At 41.2% G+C, this 21,945-nt stretch overlaps 1 protein-coding gene and 1 pseudogene across 1 annotated transcript in view; one reads left to right on the top strand and one right to left on the bottom strand.

Annotated features, from left to right (window-relative positions):
* Window positions 1–8,799, bottom strand: part of LOC102736025 (DNA-directed RNA polymerase III subunit RPC9) — a 19,259-nt gene extending 10,460 nt beyond the window's left edge. Inside the window, exon 1 of the mRNA XM_081819642.1 lies at window positions 8,666–8,799. Within this exon, the coding sequence (XP_081675768.1) occupies window positions 8,666–8,673 (8 nt within the window). The 5' untranslated portion in view covers window positions 8,674–8,799. The remainder of the gene's footprint in view (window positions 1–8,665) is intronic.
* Window positions 8,800–16,448: 7,649 nt separating this feature from the next.
* LOC145721524 (large ribosomal subunit protein uL6 pseudogene) lies at window positions 16,449–20,306 on the top strand (annotated as a pseudogene).
* Window positions 20,307–21,945: the final 1,639 nt, after the last annotated feature.

Consider the following 21,945-nt stretch of genomic DNA (forward strand, 5'->3'; position numbering starts at 1 on the left):
TGCTAATTTTTAAATAAAGTCCTGATCAGGGTACATTTGTGATTATATGTGGGCTCATTCTCTTACCTAAACTGACAAGATCTTTTCAGGGTGGTGTTTCTAAAGGAGCGTGTACAAAATTGGCCTGCAGACATTCAGGTCTGGGTGGTGCGTTTGCTCTTCCTGTTCGTGCCAGTGTATCAATGTAGAGTTGCTCTGTTCTCTTCAACTGTATTTATTGCTGCATTTCTCAGTATAAACTTATCCCACTGTGTTTTTTATAAATAAGTATTTTTTTGAACATTAAAAAAAAACGGGGATAAAGTAGTACCTATAAGTGTAGCCTGGATTCTAAACCAGCTCCACTGAACATTAGGGCTCTGTGAATTTAGGCAAGTTACTTAACCTCTCTGTACTTAAATTTCCTCATCCATAAAATGACAATTGGAGTACTAACCATGTAAGATTATTTATAGGATTAAACTGAAAGATGTAAAGTACTGGAACACGTAAGTACTCAATAAAAGCCATCTATTATCACTACCTGGGTTACTACCATAACTTCTGCCTACATCACAAAGCTGTTACGAGGATGAAATGAGACAACAAATTTTAGAAGTGTAGCATTGTTCTTGGTACTTATTAAGATCTTCTTTAATGAAAGCTATCATTTTTTTAAAGATATCACCTCACTGAATTCTCATGTAAAAACCCTGTGATGTAGGAGCTATTATGATTCCTTCTTTACAGATGATGAAACTGAAGCTCAGAGATTTAAAAATTTGCTTAAGGTCACAAAGAAGCCTAACTGCAGTGGAAGATAACTACGGAACTGTGAAAAAATGAGGCTGGATTAGACAAATGGAAACCAGTAATGTAGAATCCTAAAAATTCAGGAAGCACTCTGGACTTGACATAATGTATAATAAAGACTACTGTTTGTTCCTAAACCGGGAGCGGGGCTATATGATGAAAATGCTGACACAAAATTTCAGAAACATGGGCCAAATAAATGGGTGATTTCTCTAAGCAATCAATAAAGCAAAACAAGCAGGTGATTAACACAAGAATCTGACCTAGGCCTTTGGTCAGCAGCACAGTGATGTCAGCACTCTAATCAAATCAACATGTGAAGCCTACCAAATGCTACTAGACATTCAACAAATAGCTGGGATTTCACAAAATTGTTGCTTTGCCCAAATGACCACAATTGCACTCAGGTCACAAAGAATATCTTATTAAAAAGGCATCTAACACAGGAAGGACAATGCATAATTAGTGTATATGATATGGTTCATTTAAAATTGAAAAGGACAAATCAAACCACATGTCATCTTTGCCTACTTAATCAGGAAGTCAGTCCACAAGGCTTCTTCCTATCTTTGCTTGAAATTGAGTTAAAACTCCCTGTGTGCCCTAAAGTACACTGTAACTAAGAGATCCCTTCCCAGAACAGACTGGATAATACATAATGTTATACATAATGTATTGAAATAATGTTATACATAATGTATTGAAAATAATACAAATGTTATTTTTCCTCAAGGCTAAGGGATCCATCCCAGGTGCCATTGTTACAACTTCCTTTCCAAATCAGAGCCTCTCCTTTGTCATGCAGAATATTCTATACCTTAGGAAAATCTGTCCTTGGCTATTCCAAGTTATTGCCCCACTGCCCAAGCCAATATTGTCAATGCAAGAATCCGAAGAACATCATCTGTCTTTACTAGAACCAATATACAAAGGAGAGACACTCTCTTGCATGTGTGTTTTAATGAACCTGTGTTTTGGAACCAGGAGAAAAATGGATGTTTAAACAAGTATCGCATCTTGGAGATTCCGGGTGGCGAAGCTGATTTATTCAATTATTCTTTTATTAGGAAGATAAATAACTTTTTTACTCAGTAAATACTAATGGAATAAATGCCAATATATGCTAGGCTTTCCTTTATTTAATAAAATGTCAAGAGGCATAAGATCTACCTTTTATGAAATGAACTATGTTCATTTCAGTTTCTAAATGAACTGTGCATTATCAAGGAAAGTTTTTTTTTTTTTTAAGATTTTATTTATTTATTTGACAGAGAGAGATACAGCGAGAGAGGGAACACAAGCAGGGGGAGTGGGAGAGGGAGAAGCAGGCTTCCCGGGGAGCAGGGAGCCCGATGCGGGGCTCGATCCCAGGACCCTGGGATCATGACCTGAGCCGAAGGCAGTTGCCCAACAACTGAGCCACCTAGGCACCCCTTGAGGAAAGTTTTTAAGACAGCTTTTATCCTACTATAACCACCACTAAGTGGCAGGTTGCTGGGAACAGGAAATGGTAAGACTGGACAGACATCAACTTAATCAAGTGATCTCATTTAACAGCAGTGATGATGATGTGATGTACTGAGAAAGACACATCCCTTACAACAATCCTGTCAAAGAATGTCTAATTTTAATCTAGCCATGAGGATATAACCAGACAAACCCAAGTTGAGGAACATACTTCAAAACAACTGGTTTAGGTTCTTCAAATACCAATGTCATTTACAACAATGTCAATGTCACAAAAACAGGCTAGGAAACGGTTTTCAGAGTAAAGGAGATTAAAGAACTATGACAACTAAAAGTTGTATGACAACTAAAAATATGATTATTGACTGGATCCTGAATCGGTGGTTAAAAAAAATCTAGCTGGGGTGCCTGGGTGGCTCAGTCGGTTAAGCGGCTGCCTTCTGCTCAGGTCATGATCCCAGGGTCCTGGGATCCAGCCCCACATCAGGCTCCCTGCTCAGTGAGGGGTCTGCTTCTCCCTCTCCCTCTGCCCTTCCTCCTGTTTTTGCTCTCTATCTCTCAATGAATAAATAAAAATCTTTAAAAAAAATCTTGCTAAAATGACACTGTTTGGACAATTGGAGAAATTTTGTAATTTAATAATATTGGTACATCAATGCTAAATTCCCTGGGTGTGACAATGGTATTGCAGTCAAACAGAATACATTTTTAAGACTGGGTAAAATGACATGATACCTACAACTCTGAAATGATAGAGTAGAGAGAGAGAGAGACAGTGTGTAGAGAGAGAATGTATAAGTTTGTAAGAGAGATAAGGCAAACATATCAAAATGTTAACAAATGGTGACTCTAGATAGAGGATATAAAGATATGGGTTTGGAATTTTTCAAGCTAAAAAGTTGAGAACAATGGAAATGTAAAACTAAAGAATTCCATAAGGTTGAAAAAAGACATTAGTATAACCTAAAATTGAAGACATAAAATGCATTTTCCTCCAGTGTTTTTTTAGGGTGACTATAATCTGTCAATTTTATTTTATTTTTTTAAAGATTTTATTTATTTATTTATTTGACAGAGAGATAGTGAGAGCAGGAACACAAGCAGAGGGAGTGGGAGAGGGAGAAGCAGGCTTCCTGTCAAGCAGGGAGCCCGATGTGGGACTCGATCCCAGGACCCTGGGATCATGACCTGAGCCGAAGGCAGACGCTTAACGACTGAGCCACCCAGGCGCCCTAATCTGTCAATTTTATATTTATAAGCTGTTGTTCCTACTGAGCAGGAACTATCTGCTCTATATATAGCTTGCATTTCAGTAGACTTCTAGAAACTGCCCACCTACACAAAACTTCATATTTTCCTATAGGACTCAGACTAGTACTGATTTTAATTACAGGTGTTTAAAGCAAATATTCCAAGTGAATTTTAAAGATTGTTTGAATCTATATTTACAGGCAGGCAGTCACTTAATGTCCTTAAGTAACAAATTAATTGGCTGAAGTTGACTTGCTATTTGAAATACAACCTGTAAATTTTGCTTAACTTGCTGAGTCAATTTAATGGATGTAAACAACTACTTTGGAAAACCGAATTCTGAATAAACAGAACAAAATGATCTATTGGCAGATTTTCTTTAGACACATACACATGCAAACAGCACCTTTTAATTGCCACACAGTTAACTTACGCACGCAATGACGAACAAAACTGCTCAAATTCTCCTATGTTCAACCTATGTTATTGATTCAAGTCATGTTCTGAAAAACTAAACTCAAGTACAAGAAAACTGGGCAGATTTCAAAGTCAACAAACTTAATCTGTAGCATTCTCCTAGGAGCTAGCAAACAAGTATCCTCTTTCCAGTCCTATTACCGAACTGTTACAGGACCTATTAGCTAACTTCTCCAAATCTCAGTATTTCCAGCTGTAAAATGAAGGAAATTCTTACAATGATTTAAAGAAGATGATACAGAAGATAATCCATTTTCCCTAACTATGTAGATTAAGTTCAAGAATAAAAGAGTGAACACAGGGGTGCCTGGGTGGCTAAGATGGTTAAGTGTCTGACTCGTGGTTTCACCTAAGGTCATGAGCTCAGAGTCCTGGGATCAAGCCCCATGTTGGGCTCCTCTGAGCTCAGCACGAAGTCTGCTGGAGATTCTCTCCTTCTCCCTCTATCACCGCCCCCCCCCCCAGCCGCTTGCACATGCATGTGCGCATGCTCGCTCTCTCTCTCTCAAAGGCACCCCAGAGTAAGTGAGTTTATACAGGGTCATATAGGTCCTAGTAAGGAATGTAGATTTCCTCTTAGTACAACAGAAAGTCAATGAAGGGTTTTATAAAGGGGGTGAGTTGATCCAATTAATATTTTTTAAAAAATTTTGTTTATCTGTCAGAGAGAGAGAAAGGGAACACAGCAGGGGGATCAGCAGGGAGAGGGAGAAGCAGGCTCCCTGCTGAGCAAGGAGCCAGATGCGGGACTCAATCCCAGGACCCTGGGATCACGACCTAAGCCAAAGGCAGATGCTTAACCAACTGAGCCACCAAGGCATCACAGAACCAATTAATATTTTAAGATCACTCTTGGCTGCTGATCTTACATAGATACATAGGAGCGCCTGGGTGGCTCAGTCGGTTAAGCATCTGCCTTTGGCTCAGGTTATGATCCCAAGGTCCTGGGATCGAGCCTGCATGGGGCTCCCTGCTCAGTGGGAAGCCTGCTTCTCCCTCTCACCTCTGCCTGCCGCTCCCCCTGCTTGTGTTCTCTCTCTCTCTGTCAAATAAATAAAATTAAAAAAAAAAATAAATAAATACATAAAAAAATTTTTTAAAGAGTGAATACAAAGCTTTCCAGGTATATATCAATAACCCCAAGGCATTAGACAAAGCCAAAGAGCAAATACCTTATATGTACACAAATACTTAATTTTCCTACAAATACTTTGTATCCTTTTGCCTGAGGAAAATGTTTCCAAATGACCATCAAAAAGTTTTTATTTTTTAAATTCTATCACTCAATCAAATAAAGCATAAATATTCCTCACCTTTAAAAAATTTCTAGCGTATGTCTATATGTATTATTCACTCAATAGGTATTTACTCAGCGATTGAAGGAAAAAAAAGTAGTAAAAACTCAGAGAAGTTTTCCTTTCATGCCTCCTCCTCCCAGGTCCTAGGAATGCCTGAAAAGGTTACAAAAAGGTTTGTCCTCTCAGAGAAACAGGGTTCTGCTGAAGATCCTAAGGACTACACTGCTGGGGATCACACCTCATGTTGGAGACCCGTAAGAAACTACAAGTTAAGCCTCCAGACCTTTCCATTCCAGGGGTCCTTCTACTCTCAAACCACATTCCTACGAAACCTCACTTTGCCATTAATTGCTAGCTACAAAATTCTGGATTGGTTTCAGTAAGTCACTGACGCCCTGGGAGAAATGGACAGATTGCTAAAGGAGAAAAAAACTCTTGATTCAAACTATTTCACTTAGGAAAATCAGAAAATCTATATGCACAGCAATTAGGAAACTAGCTAATCCAATTATATTTTTAACTAATTTGTTAAATTAATGAAGTATTGTTATATTACTTCATTCATCAACTATTTGCTGAATACCTAATGTGTGCCAAATGTAGTGCTAAGCCCCTGCCTTCATGGGGCTTTCTCATGAGGGAGACAAGACACTAAAGAGGTAAACATACACCTATTATTATAACTTGTAATTACTCAAAGGGAAAGTAAATCGTGGTGTTTTAATAAAAGACAAGAGAAGGACTTACTTTGGATTGACCAAAAAGGAAAAGCAACACTTAACCTGAGCTATCAAAAAGATAAAGAGGGAGCAGGACTGAGAAAAAAGTATACCAGGCAGAGAGTCCTCAGGGCCTTGGAAGATTACAGAAACTACCTGCCAGTGGAAAAAGAGTGTGTTTGGGAGGTGGGGATAGTAGCATGAGAGGGTTGGTGAGTAAGTGAGGTTTTTTGTTTCTTGTTTTAAGATTTATTTATTTGACAGAGACACAGTGAGAGAGGGAACACAAGCAGGGGGGAGTGGGAGAGGGAGAAGCAGGCCTCCAGAAGAACAGGGAGCCCAATGTGGGGCTCGATCCCAGAACCCTGGGATCACGAAATGAGTTGAAGGCAGACATTTAACGACTGAGCCACCCAGGCACCCCAGAGTAAGTGAGTTTATACAGGGTCATATAGGTCCTAGTAAGGAATGTAGATTTCCTCTTAGTACAACAGAAAGTCAATGAAGGGTTTTATAAAGGGGGTGAGTTGATCCAATTAATATTTTTTAAAAAATTTTGTTTATTTGTCAGAGAGAGAGAGAGGGAACACAGCAGGGGGATCAGCAGGGAGAGGGAGAAGCAGGCTCCCTGCTGAGCAAGGAGCCAGATGCGGGACTCAATCCCAGGACCCTGGGATCACGACCTAAGCCAAAGGCAGATGCTTAACCAACTGAGCCACCAAGGCATCACAGAACCAATTAATATTTTAAGATCACTCTGGCTGCTGACTGGAAAACAGAATGGAGGGGGACAAGGGTGGAAGCCAAAGGCAACTGCTTAATCCAGACCAGAGATGACAGACTACAGAATTAGCAATGGATATGGTAAAAAGTAACTACACACAAAATATATTGAAGGTGAAGATGACAGGACTGGCTGATGGACTGGATTTAGGGGTGAGGAAGGAGGGCTAGATTTTTGGACTAAACAATTGGATGGATGATGAGAGAAAAGGGCTAGAAATATACTTTTGGGAGTTATCAGCATATTGATGAGTAAAATGACCAAGGGAGAGAGTGTGGAGAGGAAGGGTCCCAGGACTGAGCACTAGGACACCTCAACATTTAGAAGCCAAGCAAGGGAGGAAGGACAAACCAGGGAAGGAGACTGAGAAGTAGTCCTTGATGTAGGGGGAAATGCAGACAGCATGTAACAAAGCCAAAAGAGTTACAAGAGTTTTTTGTTTTGTTTTTTTAAGTACAGTGGATACCCAGAGTTTCTGTATCAACTGCTGCTAAGAGATCAAGAAGGTTGAGGGCAGAAAATCAATCTCTGAATTTAACAAGATGGAGGGCTCAGGTAATCATCACAAAACCCATTTCTGTAGACTGGTGAGGATGAAAGCCCAACAGAATGATTAAGAATGAGGGGATAAACAACACTTCCAGTTTTGTAGTAAGGGGAAGCAAAAATGGAGCAATAAGTGGACATGAATGTGCGGACAAGGGATTTTTTTAAGATGGATAAATTAAAGCGGGATTGCATAATGACAGGAACTGCTCTAGTAAAGAGGGGAAAATTGGTAATAATAGCTTGGGCTAGAGTAATATAACTGAATGTTTTTCAAGATGCAGATTAAGCCCCATTAGTGGACTACAAAATCAATTTAGTGGGTCAGCATTCTTTTTTAACAAAAGAGACAATATCAGAGTGCATATAGTAAAAGTATTGTTTCATGATGCTTTCATTTCAGTTACATATACATATTGTGTTTTTTAAAAATCTGCGAAATAGGCGCGCCTGGGTGGCTCAGTCGGTTAAGCGTCTGCCTCCGGCTCAGGTCATGATCCCAGGGTCCTGGAATTGAGCCCTGCATCGGGCTCCGTGCTCGGCAGGAAGCCTGCTTCTCCCTCTTCCACTCCCCCTGTTTGTGTTCCCTCTCTCCCTGCGTCGTCTCTGTCAAATAAATAAATAAATAAAATCTTTAAAAAAAAATAAAAATCTGCGAAATAGTAGTATATAGGACCATTAGATAGGTAAAAGAACACAGAGGAAAATGTATTAAATAACCAACGCCAAAGAGAACACAATATAGTTGTGCCTACAAGTTAATGTCAGCTATGAAAAAACCCACATGCGGAGTAGCTGCAAAAACTTCCATCTGCACTCGGAACAATAAGCAAACATCACACACAAGTACTGTTCCTGTGGTCTCAGTCCTGGCTCAAGCTCTTCCTTCTTCCCAGAAAATCTGACCCTTCCATAGCAACTTCTGAGTGAGGGCAAGGCTCTATCCCCAAGCACTATCCCAGCACTTACCCATCTTTTCTGCAAGTACTTCCAGGGCGGACGCAGGGCTTTACACGCTGGGACACCGGGCCGAGCTCCCCACGGTGACCCAAAACACGCCAGGAAATAAATGAGGGAGGGAGCAGGCACACTGAAAGGCCGCCAGGTCAAGTCGCACCGGGTCTCGCGTCCCAGGCACTGGGTGCGAGTAGGGACGAAGGTTCGGAGGGGCAGAGCGAGGGTCCCCTTCCTCCCAGCGTCCCGCCCCAAGGCTTTCCCCCAAGCCCGTACAGGGTGCCGCCCCATGCCCGCGTCCCTCGGCTCCCCTCGGCCCAGCAGTCCCCAGCTGTGGTCGTCTGCGCAAGGCCGGGAACGCGCACCTGACGACTTACACTTCCATGTCGGTCCCGCGTCGTCGCCTCCGGCCGCCAGGAAACACCAGCGTCACGCCATGCCGCCGCGGCTCCCGCAGTCCGCGCCGGGAACCCGTCGCCGGATCTGCGCGCCGCGGGGTACGTCGGGATCGCCGCGCTGCACGCCGGGATCGCCGCGCTGCACGCCGGGATTCTAGCGGACCAGGCGGGCATATCTGCGCGGTCGAACTGCGCCGTGCTGTTCGCCCTGCTGGGATTAAGACTGTTAAATTTATGCAGGCAGGGCTTAGCTCATGTTTTCTTGGTCTGGGTGATATCAGAGTATTAATAAACTAAGTTTCCAGAGAGATAATCGGGTTAGTAGCCCTCTGTAGCGTTAAAATCCCAGCCGTCGGAGAATAGTGACGGCGAGGGGCGAGGTGGCTCTGGGCTGCTGGAAATACTGTCTCAGGATTTCGATGTTGGGTGCGCGGTGTTCCGTTTCTGAAAATTCAGTGAGTTGTACACGTATGTACACTTCTCTGTAGGTATGTTATAACTGAATAAAACGTCTCAAGAAGCGAAAAAAAAAAAAAAAGAACTCAGGCTCCCTTCTCCCCATTCTTCCTTGAGAGGTATTTGGCAAAAAACAAACAAAAAATACAAAAAGCCAAGGACAAGCACAGACTCTGATCTTCCCGCCTTTCTAGGAATTTATCCAAAGGGAATTATCAGATGCTTGAAGAAAGATGGATGTGTAGTGATTCTTTTTTTTTCCCGGGGAGACGGCCTCAATGTCCATCAGTGAGGAATTAATAAATCATGTTTCAGGCATACAGTACTTTATATGCAGCCATGAGAAATGATGTTGTATACTTGGTATGCTGGGGAAATGCTCAAGATAGGGTTTTTAAAAGATAGAAAATGATGTTGGTGTGACTAATATTCTAAAGAAAAATAATACACAGGGAAAAAAACACCTAAAGGTACATGAGGTAAAGCCACCTAATTTACTATATTTTATGTCTTAAAAGAACAGACGTGGAAGGTTCATGTCCATTATCTTCAAAAATTTTTGGTATATCTGAAAATATTTTTTTAAAGATTTTATTTATTTATTAGAGAGAGAGAGCACAAGCAAGGGGAGCAGCAGGCAAAGGGAGAGGGAGAAGTGGGCTCCTCCCAGGGAGCCCAACTCCCTCCCAGGACCCAGCTGAAGGCAGACGCTTAACCAACTGAGCCACCCCAGCGCCCCTGAGAATATTTCTTAAAAAATCTAAAGATGATGAGTCAATTTCTAATTTTTTTCTCCTTTTTTATAGTTCTGTCAGTTATTATTTGCTAAATCCATTCGCTTTGCAAGGCCCTTCCTAAGTGCTTTGTTATTCCATTATATTAACAGTTAATGGTGCAGGCTTTGCAGTCAGGTGCCCTGTGATTCTGTTCACCTACATCACTTTTTTAGAGTGATGACCTTGGGAGATTACCTAACCTCTCCTAACCACAATTCCCTAATATGTGAATCATAGGTCTGTTTGGTAATCTTTATAAAGTACCCAGCATATAGTAAGTGCTCAGCAAATACTAATTACTGTGACAGTACAACTATGACACTCAGGTAGATTCTGTTGTTATTCAAATTTTACTATTGAGGAAATTGAGGCAGGCTTGGAGAGATTATGATTTACCCAAGGTCAGTCATCTAGGAACTTGTCCAGTAGGGGTTCAAACTCAGGCAATTTGAATAAAGATAAGGAGTGTATTAAATTGTTAATAATGACTGATGATTAGTTAGTAAAACATGTGGATAGCAATAAAAAGGAATGGAGAACCGATACAACATGGATGACCCTCAAACACATGCCAAGTGAAAGAAGCCAGATACAAAAGACCACATCCTATATGATTCCATTTCTATGAAATGTCCAAGATAGGCCAGTCTATAGAGACAGGGAGTAGATTAGTGGTTGCTTAGGGTTGGGAGAGGGGCAGGGGCAGGGATGGCAGCTAATGGACGCAGAATTTCTTTTGGGGGAAAAAAATGTCCTAAAATTAGATTGTAATGGTTGCCCATCCCTGGGAATATACCAAAAAACACTGGATTATACACTTTATTTTTTTTTTAAAGAATTTATTTATTTGACCTAGACACAGCAAGAGAAGGAACACAAGCAAGGGGAGTGGGAGAGGGAGAAGCAGGCTTCCCGCTGAGAAGGGAGCCTGATGCGGGGCTCGATCCCAGGACCCTGGGATCATGACCTGAGCCAAAGGCAGACGCTTAACGACTGAGCCACCCAGGCGCCCCTGGATTATACACTTTAAATGAGCAAACTGTATGGTCTCTGAATTATGTATCAAGGAAGCTGTTAATTTTTTTTTTTCCTGGTGTTTGCCTGTGGGGATTACATAAGAAGAGAAATGAGACAAAGTTTTAGCATTTAACTTTGCATATTCAGAATTTTAAAAATGTTTTTCAATGCACATGTTATTTTTAATTACAAAAATATTATTTTAAAAACAACTAATTTGGGGATGCCTGGGTGGCTCAATCGGTTGAGCATCTCCTTTCTGCTCAGGTCATGATCCCAGGGCTCTGGGATCGAGTTCCACATCAGTCTCCTTGCTGGGTGGAGAGCCTGCTTCTCCCTCTGCCTGCCGCTCCCCCTGCTTGTGCTCTCTCTCTCTCTCTCTCTCTGACAAATAGATAAATAAAATCTTAAACACACACACACACGAATTTGGGGCACCTGCGTGACTCAGTTGGTTGAGCATTGACTCTCGGTTCCGGCTTAGGTCATGATCTCAGGTGAGATGGAGCCCTGCGTCAGGCTCTGTGCTCAGCATGGAGTCCGCTTGAGATTCTTCCCCCCTCCCCCTCTGGTCCCCCCTACCTCAAGCACACACATGTGCATGCGCACACTTTCTCTCTCTCTCAAATAAACAAATCTTTTTAAAAAAAAACCCCAACAACTAATTTACTTTAAAAAATCAGCAAATAAATAAAATGCTACCCTAGACCCAGCTGGCCTAATTTGTGTAGAAGGTCCCCATACCTGCTTTGAGGACAGCAGGCCCCACAGATAAGCACTAAAGATGTTCATTGTGCTATTCACTTAGCAAATATGTAGTGATGACCCATTTGGTAGTGATGATACACATGTGAATAATATGCACCTCCTGCCCTGGCTAGCTGACAGCCTAGTTGGAGAACCAGCTCTGGACATCAACAACTACAATACACAATGTTTAGACACAATGAAGCAGAGGAGAGAATGACTAATGAGGTGGAGAGGCGTCCCAAAGCCAGGGGTGTTTGAGCTGGTTGTGGGGAGGAGCACCCAAGGCCAAGGCTTCAGGGATGGGCTTCCACAGAAGAAAAGCTAGTGCCTCTCTGGGGGCCCCATGAAAAAATAGCTAAGCTCCAGTTTCTCCAAAGGAGGCCACCCTAAGACTTTGGGGCCATATGCACCCTTCTGATGCACCAAAGTAGAAAATGTAGGGGAGACAAGCCAGGCAAGGCTTTCATTCTTCTGAAGCAGATAAATCCTAGACAGCACTCAGGTCTGTGCTGAAATGGCTGTTGTCCATTGTCTAAACAGTCCTGGACCCTCAAGTTGGCAATGAGGATGGATACAGAAGGTTTGCCTATGGTCAAGGCCCTGAAGGAAACACCAGCAAAGTCAAGTAATGTGATTTCTTTTTTAGCATCGCAGGAGCAGGAATTGTAAACCCTTGGTGACCTTCAATCATGGGTTGTATTCCTGGATACCCACAGGAATGAGGCTGTCAAGTGTGATGGTTACAGATATGGGCTCTGTGGCCAGAGAGACTGGGTTAAATCCAGTACCTGCCTTACAGAGTCAGCGTGTTTAGAGTGGCACCTGGCAAGTGGCAAGCATGAAAAAAAATATGAACTATTATCTTCCCATATATCCAAAGCAAGGAAATAAGATTTTGGATGAAGAAAGCGTTAAGTATATGGTGATATATGGATGTCATCTAGTTCCCCTCATCGCAGATATACTGTCCATCTTCTTGGAAACATCATGAAGACTCTCATTACTCACCTTACCTCGGAACAGTTGACATGAGTTGAGTTAAAGGCTTCTAGTGAGTAAGAAAATATGTTACATGGCAGTGTGGGACTTGGAGGGTGGGGTGAGAATGAGTGATCAGCCCTATTCAAGGGCATTTTCCATATGGTAGGCAGAAAGACATCCCCAAAGATGCCCACACCCAAATCCTCCAGAACCTGTAGATATATTACTACATATGCCCAAAGGGACTTTCCAGATGTGATTAAGGTTATGGACGTATGATGGCAAGGTTATCCTGAATCATTTGGATGGGCCCAATCTAATCATATGGATCCTTCCAAGAGGAGAATCTTTGCCAGATGATTTAGAGGGAGGTGGAATTATGGAAGAAGAGTCAGACAGATGCACCTGTCCTGGTTTTGAAGATGGAGGAAGGGGCCATGAGCCAAGGAAGGTAAGTGGCCTCTAGAAACCAGAAAAGGCAAGGAAAGGATTCTCCACTGAGCCTCCAGAAAGGACTGCAGCCCAGCCAACACCTCAATTTTAGCCCTGTGAGACCCATGTAAGACTTCTAACCTATAGAATTGAGAGATGGTAGAGGCGCCTGGGTGGCTCAGTCGGTTGAGCATCTGACTCTTGATTTTGGCTCAGGTCATGATCTCAGGGTCCCAGGATCAAGCCCCGCATCTGACTCCCCGTTCAGCAGCAAGTCTGCTTGTCTCCCTCTCCCGCTGCCCCTCCCCCTGCTTGCTCTCTCTCTGAAATAATAAATAATCTTTAAAAAAAAGAATTTTGAGATAACAACTTTGTGGGAGTTGTGCGGTAGTTTATTACAGCAGCAATGGGAGATGAATACACTCCCATGCAAATCCTCTCTTCAGTGCAGACTGTCCTGTTTATTCACTGTCCACAGTCACAAAAAGCTGCTTCTCCATTTCTGTCTCTACCTTCTCTGCAGGAGGCTGAGTACCCCTCAGATGACTCCTAGATAGAGCCACATGTCTCATGGTCTCGGATGTGTGCAAGTGCACGCGTGAGCACACCCACAGCTCTAGGCCCCCCTCCTGTGGCTGCCGCTAACCTCGTCGCAGTAATGGTAGCAGGGCAGGGTGCTATTGTTCCCAGGCCCTAAGGCCTGGCCTCCTGCCTCACACCATTGCCGTAGGTTTCCTTAGGCTCCTTTAGTTTATTTTCATTCTCTGGCTGCTGGAGTCTGTGGGGCCAGGTGGGGGGACAGTCAGAATGTAAGGCATAGCTCTGTGCCCTTCAACCAAGCAGGAGACTTCACTCTGCACTCTTGGGAGGGAGCTTTTTCCCTGGAGGCTCCTTTGGTCTCAGTCCCATCTCCAGCCCAGGCAACCCAAGCCTGACTCCTGGGGCCTCTACCGTGCGCTTACACAGTTCTCTGAAACTTATATAGTTCCCTGAAAAGTACTTAGAACAGTGCCTGGCATTTAGTAAGCACTGCATAAGAGAGCTTATAAACAAATATCCTACATATGTTCTGTCTGCTGTCTCGTGTGATTTGTATAGCATAGGGATTAAGAACACAGATGTTAGGGTCAGACTGCTGGCCTTCGTTTGGATCCTGTCTGCCCCACCTACTAACTTTATGACTTAATCTTCTAAGTATCTAATCTTCTAAATTTCCCTGTCTATAAAATGTTGATAATTCTATTTACCTCCTAAGATTAAATGTGATGATAAACATGCAGTGGTTTTGAAGCATGTCTGCAAATTTAGCAGGGCTAAAATTGCAAATAAAACTCTTCCTTCACAGGGTGGAGACTAATCCCCCCCCCCCATCTTGAATACAGGCTGGAAATTTGACTCACTAGTACTGAACAGAAGGTGGTTGAAAGTGACACCACGTGACTTCTGAGGCTGAGGCAAAAAGGCTATGCAGGTCCCATCTGGCTCTCTCTCTCAGGACATGGGTTTTAAAGCCCTGAGTCAGCCAGGAAGAAGTGTGGCTATCTTCATACCACTAGGCTGGAGGCACCACATGGAGAAATCACACACTTACACAGACTTTTGCAGCCCCCAGCCATTTGAATCTTCCCAGCTCAGGCATCAGACCTGTGACTGATGAAGCCTTTGAAATGACCCCAGCTCCAGTCAGTGTCTGATTGCAATTCCATGAGAAACCCTTACCCAGAACCTTCTTGCTGAGCCCATTCAACCTCCAGAGTGATCAAAAGTAATAATAATTCTTACAGTTGTTGTTTTACAATTTGGGTTGTTTTGTTATACAGCAATAGGTAACTGATATGCACATAAAGCACCTCGAACATGAAAAGCATGGAGTAAATAGTAGTCCTAATTCTTATTACTTCAAATTAGCATCATCCTGGCCCACTAGGGCTTCATTTATTAATAATGGCAGCTACAATTTCTTGAGTACTTAGCATAAATCAAGCATAGTCCATATGCAATTTCTTCTTCACTCTGCATGAGTATCATTATCCCTTTTTTACTGAACCTCCAAGGGGTTAAGTAATTACCTGAGGCTACACCCAAGGAGTAATGTGGCTTAGATTCAACCCTTGGCTCCTCTGACTCTCAGAGCCTGTTGTAAAGCATACTCCAGTGTAGTAACTGCCACTTGAGTCCTTCTAAAGTGCTGCCCATGTTGAGTCCTCTGCCCAGGCTGGACCACCAACAGCTATCTCCATGAAGAGCTAACAGGACTGGGGCTCTTGCCATCCCCTGCAGTGTTCTTTCAGGTTGGCTTCTGCACACTTGACATCAGGTATGTATGGTCAATCATAATTCAGCAAATGAAGAGTATAGCAACTGACAGGCCCAAGATTCCTTGTCCAACTTTTGTTTTCACCGCAAGGACTGGAAAGACAGTTGATTGCCATGTAAGATTTCATGATGTTCCTGTTAGCCAGTTGTTCACTTGATCCCTCAGGTAATTAATTTCTGATGAATCAAACTTTTGACATGATCCCTAGACCAATGTTATTGCTGTCCTGCACATAACATGACCTTTGTGGCCAGACTAATGGGGTTCAAGTCCCAGCTCAGCCACTTCCTAGCTGGGTATTGTTGGGCAAGTCACTTAATCCCTCCCAGACTCGTATCCTCATCAGTAGACTGGGACTAATTATAGCATTGACCACAAGGGATGGTTGTGAATATTTAAGGAGATAATCAATATGTAAGGTGTTTAGCAAGAGCCTGGCACACAGTTAGAACTCAAGGCATCTTAGCTATCATTGTTATTCTGTGTTTATTGCCCTATTTATATATAGAAAACACCCCAGCCTACCTTTAAATTGTTTCTTTAACTTCTTCCCGCAGGCAGGAGCCAGAACTTGGAATTTCCTAGATGATGCTCAGGAGGTGTGATGAGGTAAGAGCCTTGCCCTTTCCTCCTTGTTTCCCCTTCTCCTGAGAGTTCAGTTTTTGTTGTCAATAACAGCAATGACAACACGTGTACTGAGTGCCGATTATGTAGCTGCCAGACCCAGTCTTGAAACTGTATATATATTATTAACTCAGATCTCACAACAAATCATACAGGCAAGATATTTTTACTCACTTATTCATCCTTTTTTTTCATTTAACAAATAGTTATCGTGTTCCTTCAGTGATCTGGGTACTTGAAATGTATTAAAGAATAAGACAGGGGGCTCCTGGGTGGCTCAGTCGGTTAAGCGTCTGCCTTCAGTTCGCGTCATGATCTCAGGATCCTGGGATCAAGCCTCACATCAGGCTCCTGCTCAGCGGGGAGTCCGCCTCTCCCTCCCCCCTGCTCATGCTCTCTCTCTCAAATAAATATATTTTTTTAAAAAATAAACATAAAAAAGATCAAATAGGCATTTGGATGTAGAAGTTTTCCCTCCACTTTACGGTAAGTGACTGAGTTAGGATTTAAACCAAGTCTGACTCCACCACCTTATCTCTTGTGTTAAATATCTGCCACCGGATTTTTGCTTCTGACCAAGATGGACTCAGTTGGACCTGATTTACCATCATGCATGAAACAACCAAAAAAAAAAAAATTAAAAAGACAAAGTACATGAAAGAAAGATTTTTCAATGAAAGATGGTGATTTCTGAGAGACAGAAATAAAAGGAGTGAGCCCTATAAAAATCCAGCTTACTATTTTGAGAAAGTTCTCAGGACATGATACAGGGAGGCAGAACTGAGGCAGAGTCTGGCAGAGTCTGGCAACTCCCTGAGTTGAGAAGACAAAATGGACAGCAAGAGAGACAGAGGCTTCTAGAGTTCATAAAACAGAGTAACAGAGAGAAGAAAACCATACAGAGAGAGGTCTCTGAAGATCTACAGAGGGTCCTCCTCAAGTATTCAGTGGATCACTGAATCAGTGCATGCATGTGAGGAAACGGAGTATGGGGGAAAGATCAATTCAAAAGGAATAAAGGAAACAGTGCCTGTTTCTGCCAATCAGACTGGGAAAACTTATAATTCATTGGGTGGAGTATTGAGGAAAATCTTCCCTCATTAATGGGAAATGATTAGCTCCAGACTGAGCATTGCTACTGACCTGCATAGCAAATAATGAAAGCAAAACCCAAAAGGATCCAACTGTTTCCAAGTAATCTAACTGCATCCCAGAGCAAAACTCAAGATTTATAGGAATACAAAAATATCCAACACCTAACCAGATAAAGATCCAATGTCTAGCATCCAATCAAAGACTGCTAGGCGTATAAAGAAGCGAGAAAATATGACTGATAATGAGTAGATTAAAAAAATCAGAGAAAGACATTAAAACAGTTATTATAGGGGCGCCTGGGTGGCTCAGTCGTTAAGCGTCTGCCTTTGGCTCAGGTCATGATCTCAGGGTCCTGGGATCGAGCCCCACATCGGGCTCCCTGCTCGGCGGGAAGCCTGCTTCTCTCTCTCCCATTCCCCCTGCTTGTGTTCCCTCTCTTGCTGTGTCTCTCTCTGTCAAATAAATAAAATATTAAAAAAAAATAAAACAGTTATTATAACTGTATTCCATATGCTTAGAAAGTTAAGTTGAGGACTTGAATGGACATTTCTCCAAAGATGATATAGAATGGCCAAGAAGCATTTGAAAAGATGTTCAACATCACTAATCATGAGAGCATGCAAATCGAAACCACAATAAGATATTACCTCATACCCATTAGAATAGCTATTACTAAAAAAAAGGAGAATAATAAGTTTAGTGAGGATGTGGAACAGTTGGAATCTTTTTGCACACTTGGTGGAATTGTAAAATGGTACAACTGCAGTGGAAAACAGTATGGAAGTTCCTCAAAAAATTAAAAATAGAACTAACATATGATCCAGCCATCTCACTTCTGGGTATATATCCAAGAACTGAAAGCATCACACATGAAATCCTAGGGTCTTGAAGAAATATTTGCACACCCATGTTCATAGCATCATCATTTACAATGTATCAGTATAGATGTATTAGTCCGGGTTCTCCAAAAAACAAAACCAATAGGATATATATTTTAGAAGATTTATTATAAGGTGGCACCTGGCTGGCTCAGTCAATGGAGCATGTGACTCTTGATCTCAAGTTGTGAGTTTGAGCCCCATGTTGGGTGTAGAGATTACTTACAAATAAAACCTTAAAAAAATGATTTATTATAGTAATTGGCTCATGCAGATATGGAGGCTGAAAAGTTCCACAATCTGCCATCTGCAAGCTCCAGACCAGGAAAGCCAGTGATATAATTGGGCCCAAGACCTGGGAACCAGCAGGCTGATGGTGTAAGACCTGATCTGAGTCTGAGAGCCTGAGAACCAGGAATGCCAAGAGAAGATGGGTGTCTCAGATCAGGCAGAGATAGACCAAATTCACTCTTGTCCATCTTTTTGTTCTATTTGGGCATTCAACAGACTCCATGGTACCCACCCACACTGGAAATGGCCATCTGCTTTACTCAGTTCACCAATTCAAACGCAAATCTTTTCTGAAAACACCCTCACAGACACACCCAGAAATAATGTTTCATCAGCTATCTGGCCATCTCTTAGCTCAGTCAAGTTGACACAGAAAATTAACTATCATAGTGGAATAATATGCAGCCTAAAAAGGAAGGAAATCCTGCCACATTATATGATATAGATGAACCTTGAGGACGTTAGGCTAAGTGAAATAAGCCAGTCACAAAAGTTAAAATAATGTATGATTTACTTATATGAGATATACAAAGTAGTCAAATTCATATATAGAGAAAGTAAAATGGTGGTGACCAGGGGTTAGGGGTAGTGGGCAAAGGGGAGTTGTTTAATGGATATAATTTCTGTTCTGCAAGATGAAAAAGTTCTGGAGATCTGTCTCACAACAATGTTGATATACTCAACACTACCGAACTGTACACTTAAAAATGGCTAAGATGATAAATTTTATGATGCATGTTTTCTACCACAACAAAAAGTTAATATACAATAGCATTTCTATATGATATCAACAATAATTTAAATTTTATGAAAATGATAATAAAAAAGATTTGAGCTTTTTTTGGCCCCATCTACCATGAGAATAAGGATCATTCTCAACAATCAGACTGTTGGCATTCCCGAAAATGTTGACATTACTCTGGAGGGCTATTTTGAAGGCCACCAGAAGAAACCTGAGGAGGGATTCCAACTACATTAATGTAGAACTCAGTTTCCTTGAAAAGAAAAAGAAGAGGCTCCAAGTTGACAGATGGTGGGGCAATAGAAAGGCGCTGGCTACTGTTTCCACTATCTTTGGTCATGTACAAAACATGGTTAAGAGTGTTACACTGGGCTTCCAGTACAAGATAAAGTCTCTGTGTGTTCACTTCCCCATCAATGCTGTGATTCAGAAGAATGATTCTCTTGTTGAAATCTGAAATTTCTTGGGCAAAAAATACATCTGCTGGGTTCAGATGAGGCCAGGCATTGCCTGTTCAGTATCACAAGCTCAGAAAGATGAGTTAATTCTTGAAGGAAATGACATTGAACTTGTATCAAATTCAGCTGCTTTGATTCAGCAAGCCACAAGAGTTAAAAATAAGGATATCAGAACATTTTTGGATGGTATCGTTTCTGAAAAAGGAAAAGTTCAGCAGGCTAATGAATAGGATTTAAGCTGTTCAGCTACAGAAACAGCAAGATGCCAGATGATTTTTCAGACTTCTTTGTGATATTTTAAAGAGGCACTAACAGCTGTGTGTTAAAAAAGAAAAGGAAAGAAAACTACAAGATTTGAGATACTGGATTGGATGGATAGCAGATTAGACACTATAGAGAAAAAGATTGGTGAATTAAAGGCATAAAAATAGGCACCATTCAAAATGAAACACAGAAAAAAAAAGAATCAACAAAAATAAAAGAGCATCAATGAGCTGTGGGACACTTCAAGTTTATGTACAGATAATTAGGATCTCCAAAAAAGAGGAGCAAGAAAGGGATAGAAAGATATTTTAATATTAAAAATTATAAATCCACAGACCTAAGATACTCAACACGAAAAATGAAGAAAACTGCACCAAGACATATCACAATCAATTTCTCAAAATCAGTGATAAAGAAAAAATCTTAAAAGCAGCTAGAGGGGGAAAAAAAGACATGTTACATATAGAGGTACAAAGATGAGCCTGACAGATTTGTCATTAGAAACAATGCAAGTGGAGCAACATCTTTAAAATACTGGGGAAAAGGGAGCCTGGGTGGCTCAGTTGGTTGAGCGACTGCCTTCGGCTCAGGTCATGATCCTGGAGTCCCGGGATTGAGTCCCACATCGGGCTTCCTGCTCAGCAGGGAGTCTGCTTCTCCCTCTGACCTTACCCCCTCTCGTGTTCTCTCTCTCATTCTCTCTCTCTCTCGCTCTCAAATAAATAAAATCTTAAAAAAAAAAAATACTGGGGAAAAGAGTCAACTTAGAATTCCATATGTGGAAGGAATATTTCTCAGAACAACAACAGGATGACATGAAGACATTTTCAGGTATACAAAAGCTGAAAGGATTCATCACTGGTGCTATAGAAAAATAAGGAAATGCTTTAGACAAAAGGAAGATGATAACAGATGGAAATCTGGATCCACACAAAGGAATAAAAAGCACAGGCAATGCTAACTACATAGGCAAATATGTAAGATTTTTTTTCTTACTGCTTTGTTATGGCCATTCTAGGAAACTAATATACCTATATCTAACACCACACTTAATGGTAAAAAACTGAATGTTTTCCCCCTAAGATCAGGAACAAGACAAAGATGTCCACTCTCACCACTTCTATTCAAAATTGTACTGGAAGTACTGGTCAGAGCAATTAGGCAAGGGAAAAAAAAAGGGCATTCAGGTTGGAAAGGAAGAAGCAAAACTATATTAGCAGATGACATGTATGTAGAAAATCATGAAGAGTCCACTAAAAAAGCTGCTGGATAAACAAATTCAACAAGAGTGCAAGATACAAGATCAATATATAGAAGTCAATCACATTTCTATACATTAACAGTGAACAGTTGGGAAATGAAATCAAGAAAAACAATTCCATTTATAATAGCACCAAAAAGAATAAAATACTTGGGAATAAACTTGTCAAAAGTACTCCAAAACTTGTGCCCTGAAAATTATAAAATATTATTGAAGGAAATTAAATAAGATCTTATTAAATTAGAAACATCCCATGTTCATGACTGGAAGACTTAATATTGTTAAAATGTCAGTACTCTCCAAATTGATCTCAATACATCCTTATCAAAATTCCAACTGCCTTTTTTGCAGAAATTGACAAGTTAATGATAAAATTCATATGAGGATGCAAGGGACCCAGAATGGCCAAAACAAGCAACAAAAGAAAAATGAATAAACTGGACTTCATCAAGATTAAAAACATTTGTGCTACAAACAATACAAACTAGAAAGTGAAAAGTCAATCCACAGAATAGGAAAAAAATATTTGCAGATCATACATCATGTACCTAATAAGGGACTTGTATCATCAAGATTAAAAACTTTTGCTCTAAGAAAAATGCTGTTCAGACAAAGAAAAGACAAACCACAAACTGAACGAAAATCTTTGCTAAGTGTATATCTGGGTGAATGACTTGTATCCAGAACATATAAAGAACTCTCAAAATACAACAATAAGCAAAGAATCCAATTTAAAAAGGACAAAAATTTTGAATAGACCTCTCACCGAAGATGATAATACATGGATGGCAAATAACCATATGAAAAAATGCTCAGCATTAGTTATTAGGGAAATGCAAATTAAAGCAATAATGAAACACACCATGCACCTATAGGAGTGACTAAAGTTAAAAAGACTGACCATTCTAAGTGTTGAC

This window comes from Leptonychotes weddellii, chromosome 5 (assembly GCF_054177405.1).
Source record: "Leptonychotes weddellii isolate Sample4059 chromosome 5, ASM5417740v2, whole genome shotgun sequence".
NCBI classification, from domain to species: Eukaryota; Metazoa; Chordata; class Mammalia; order Carnivora; family Phocidae; genus Leptonychotes; species Leptonychotes weddellii.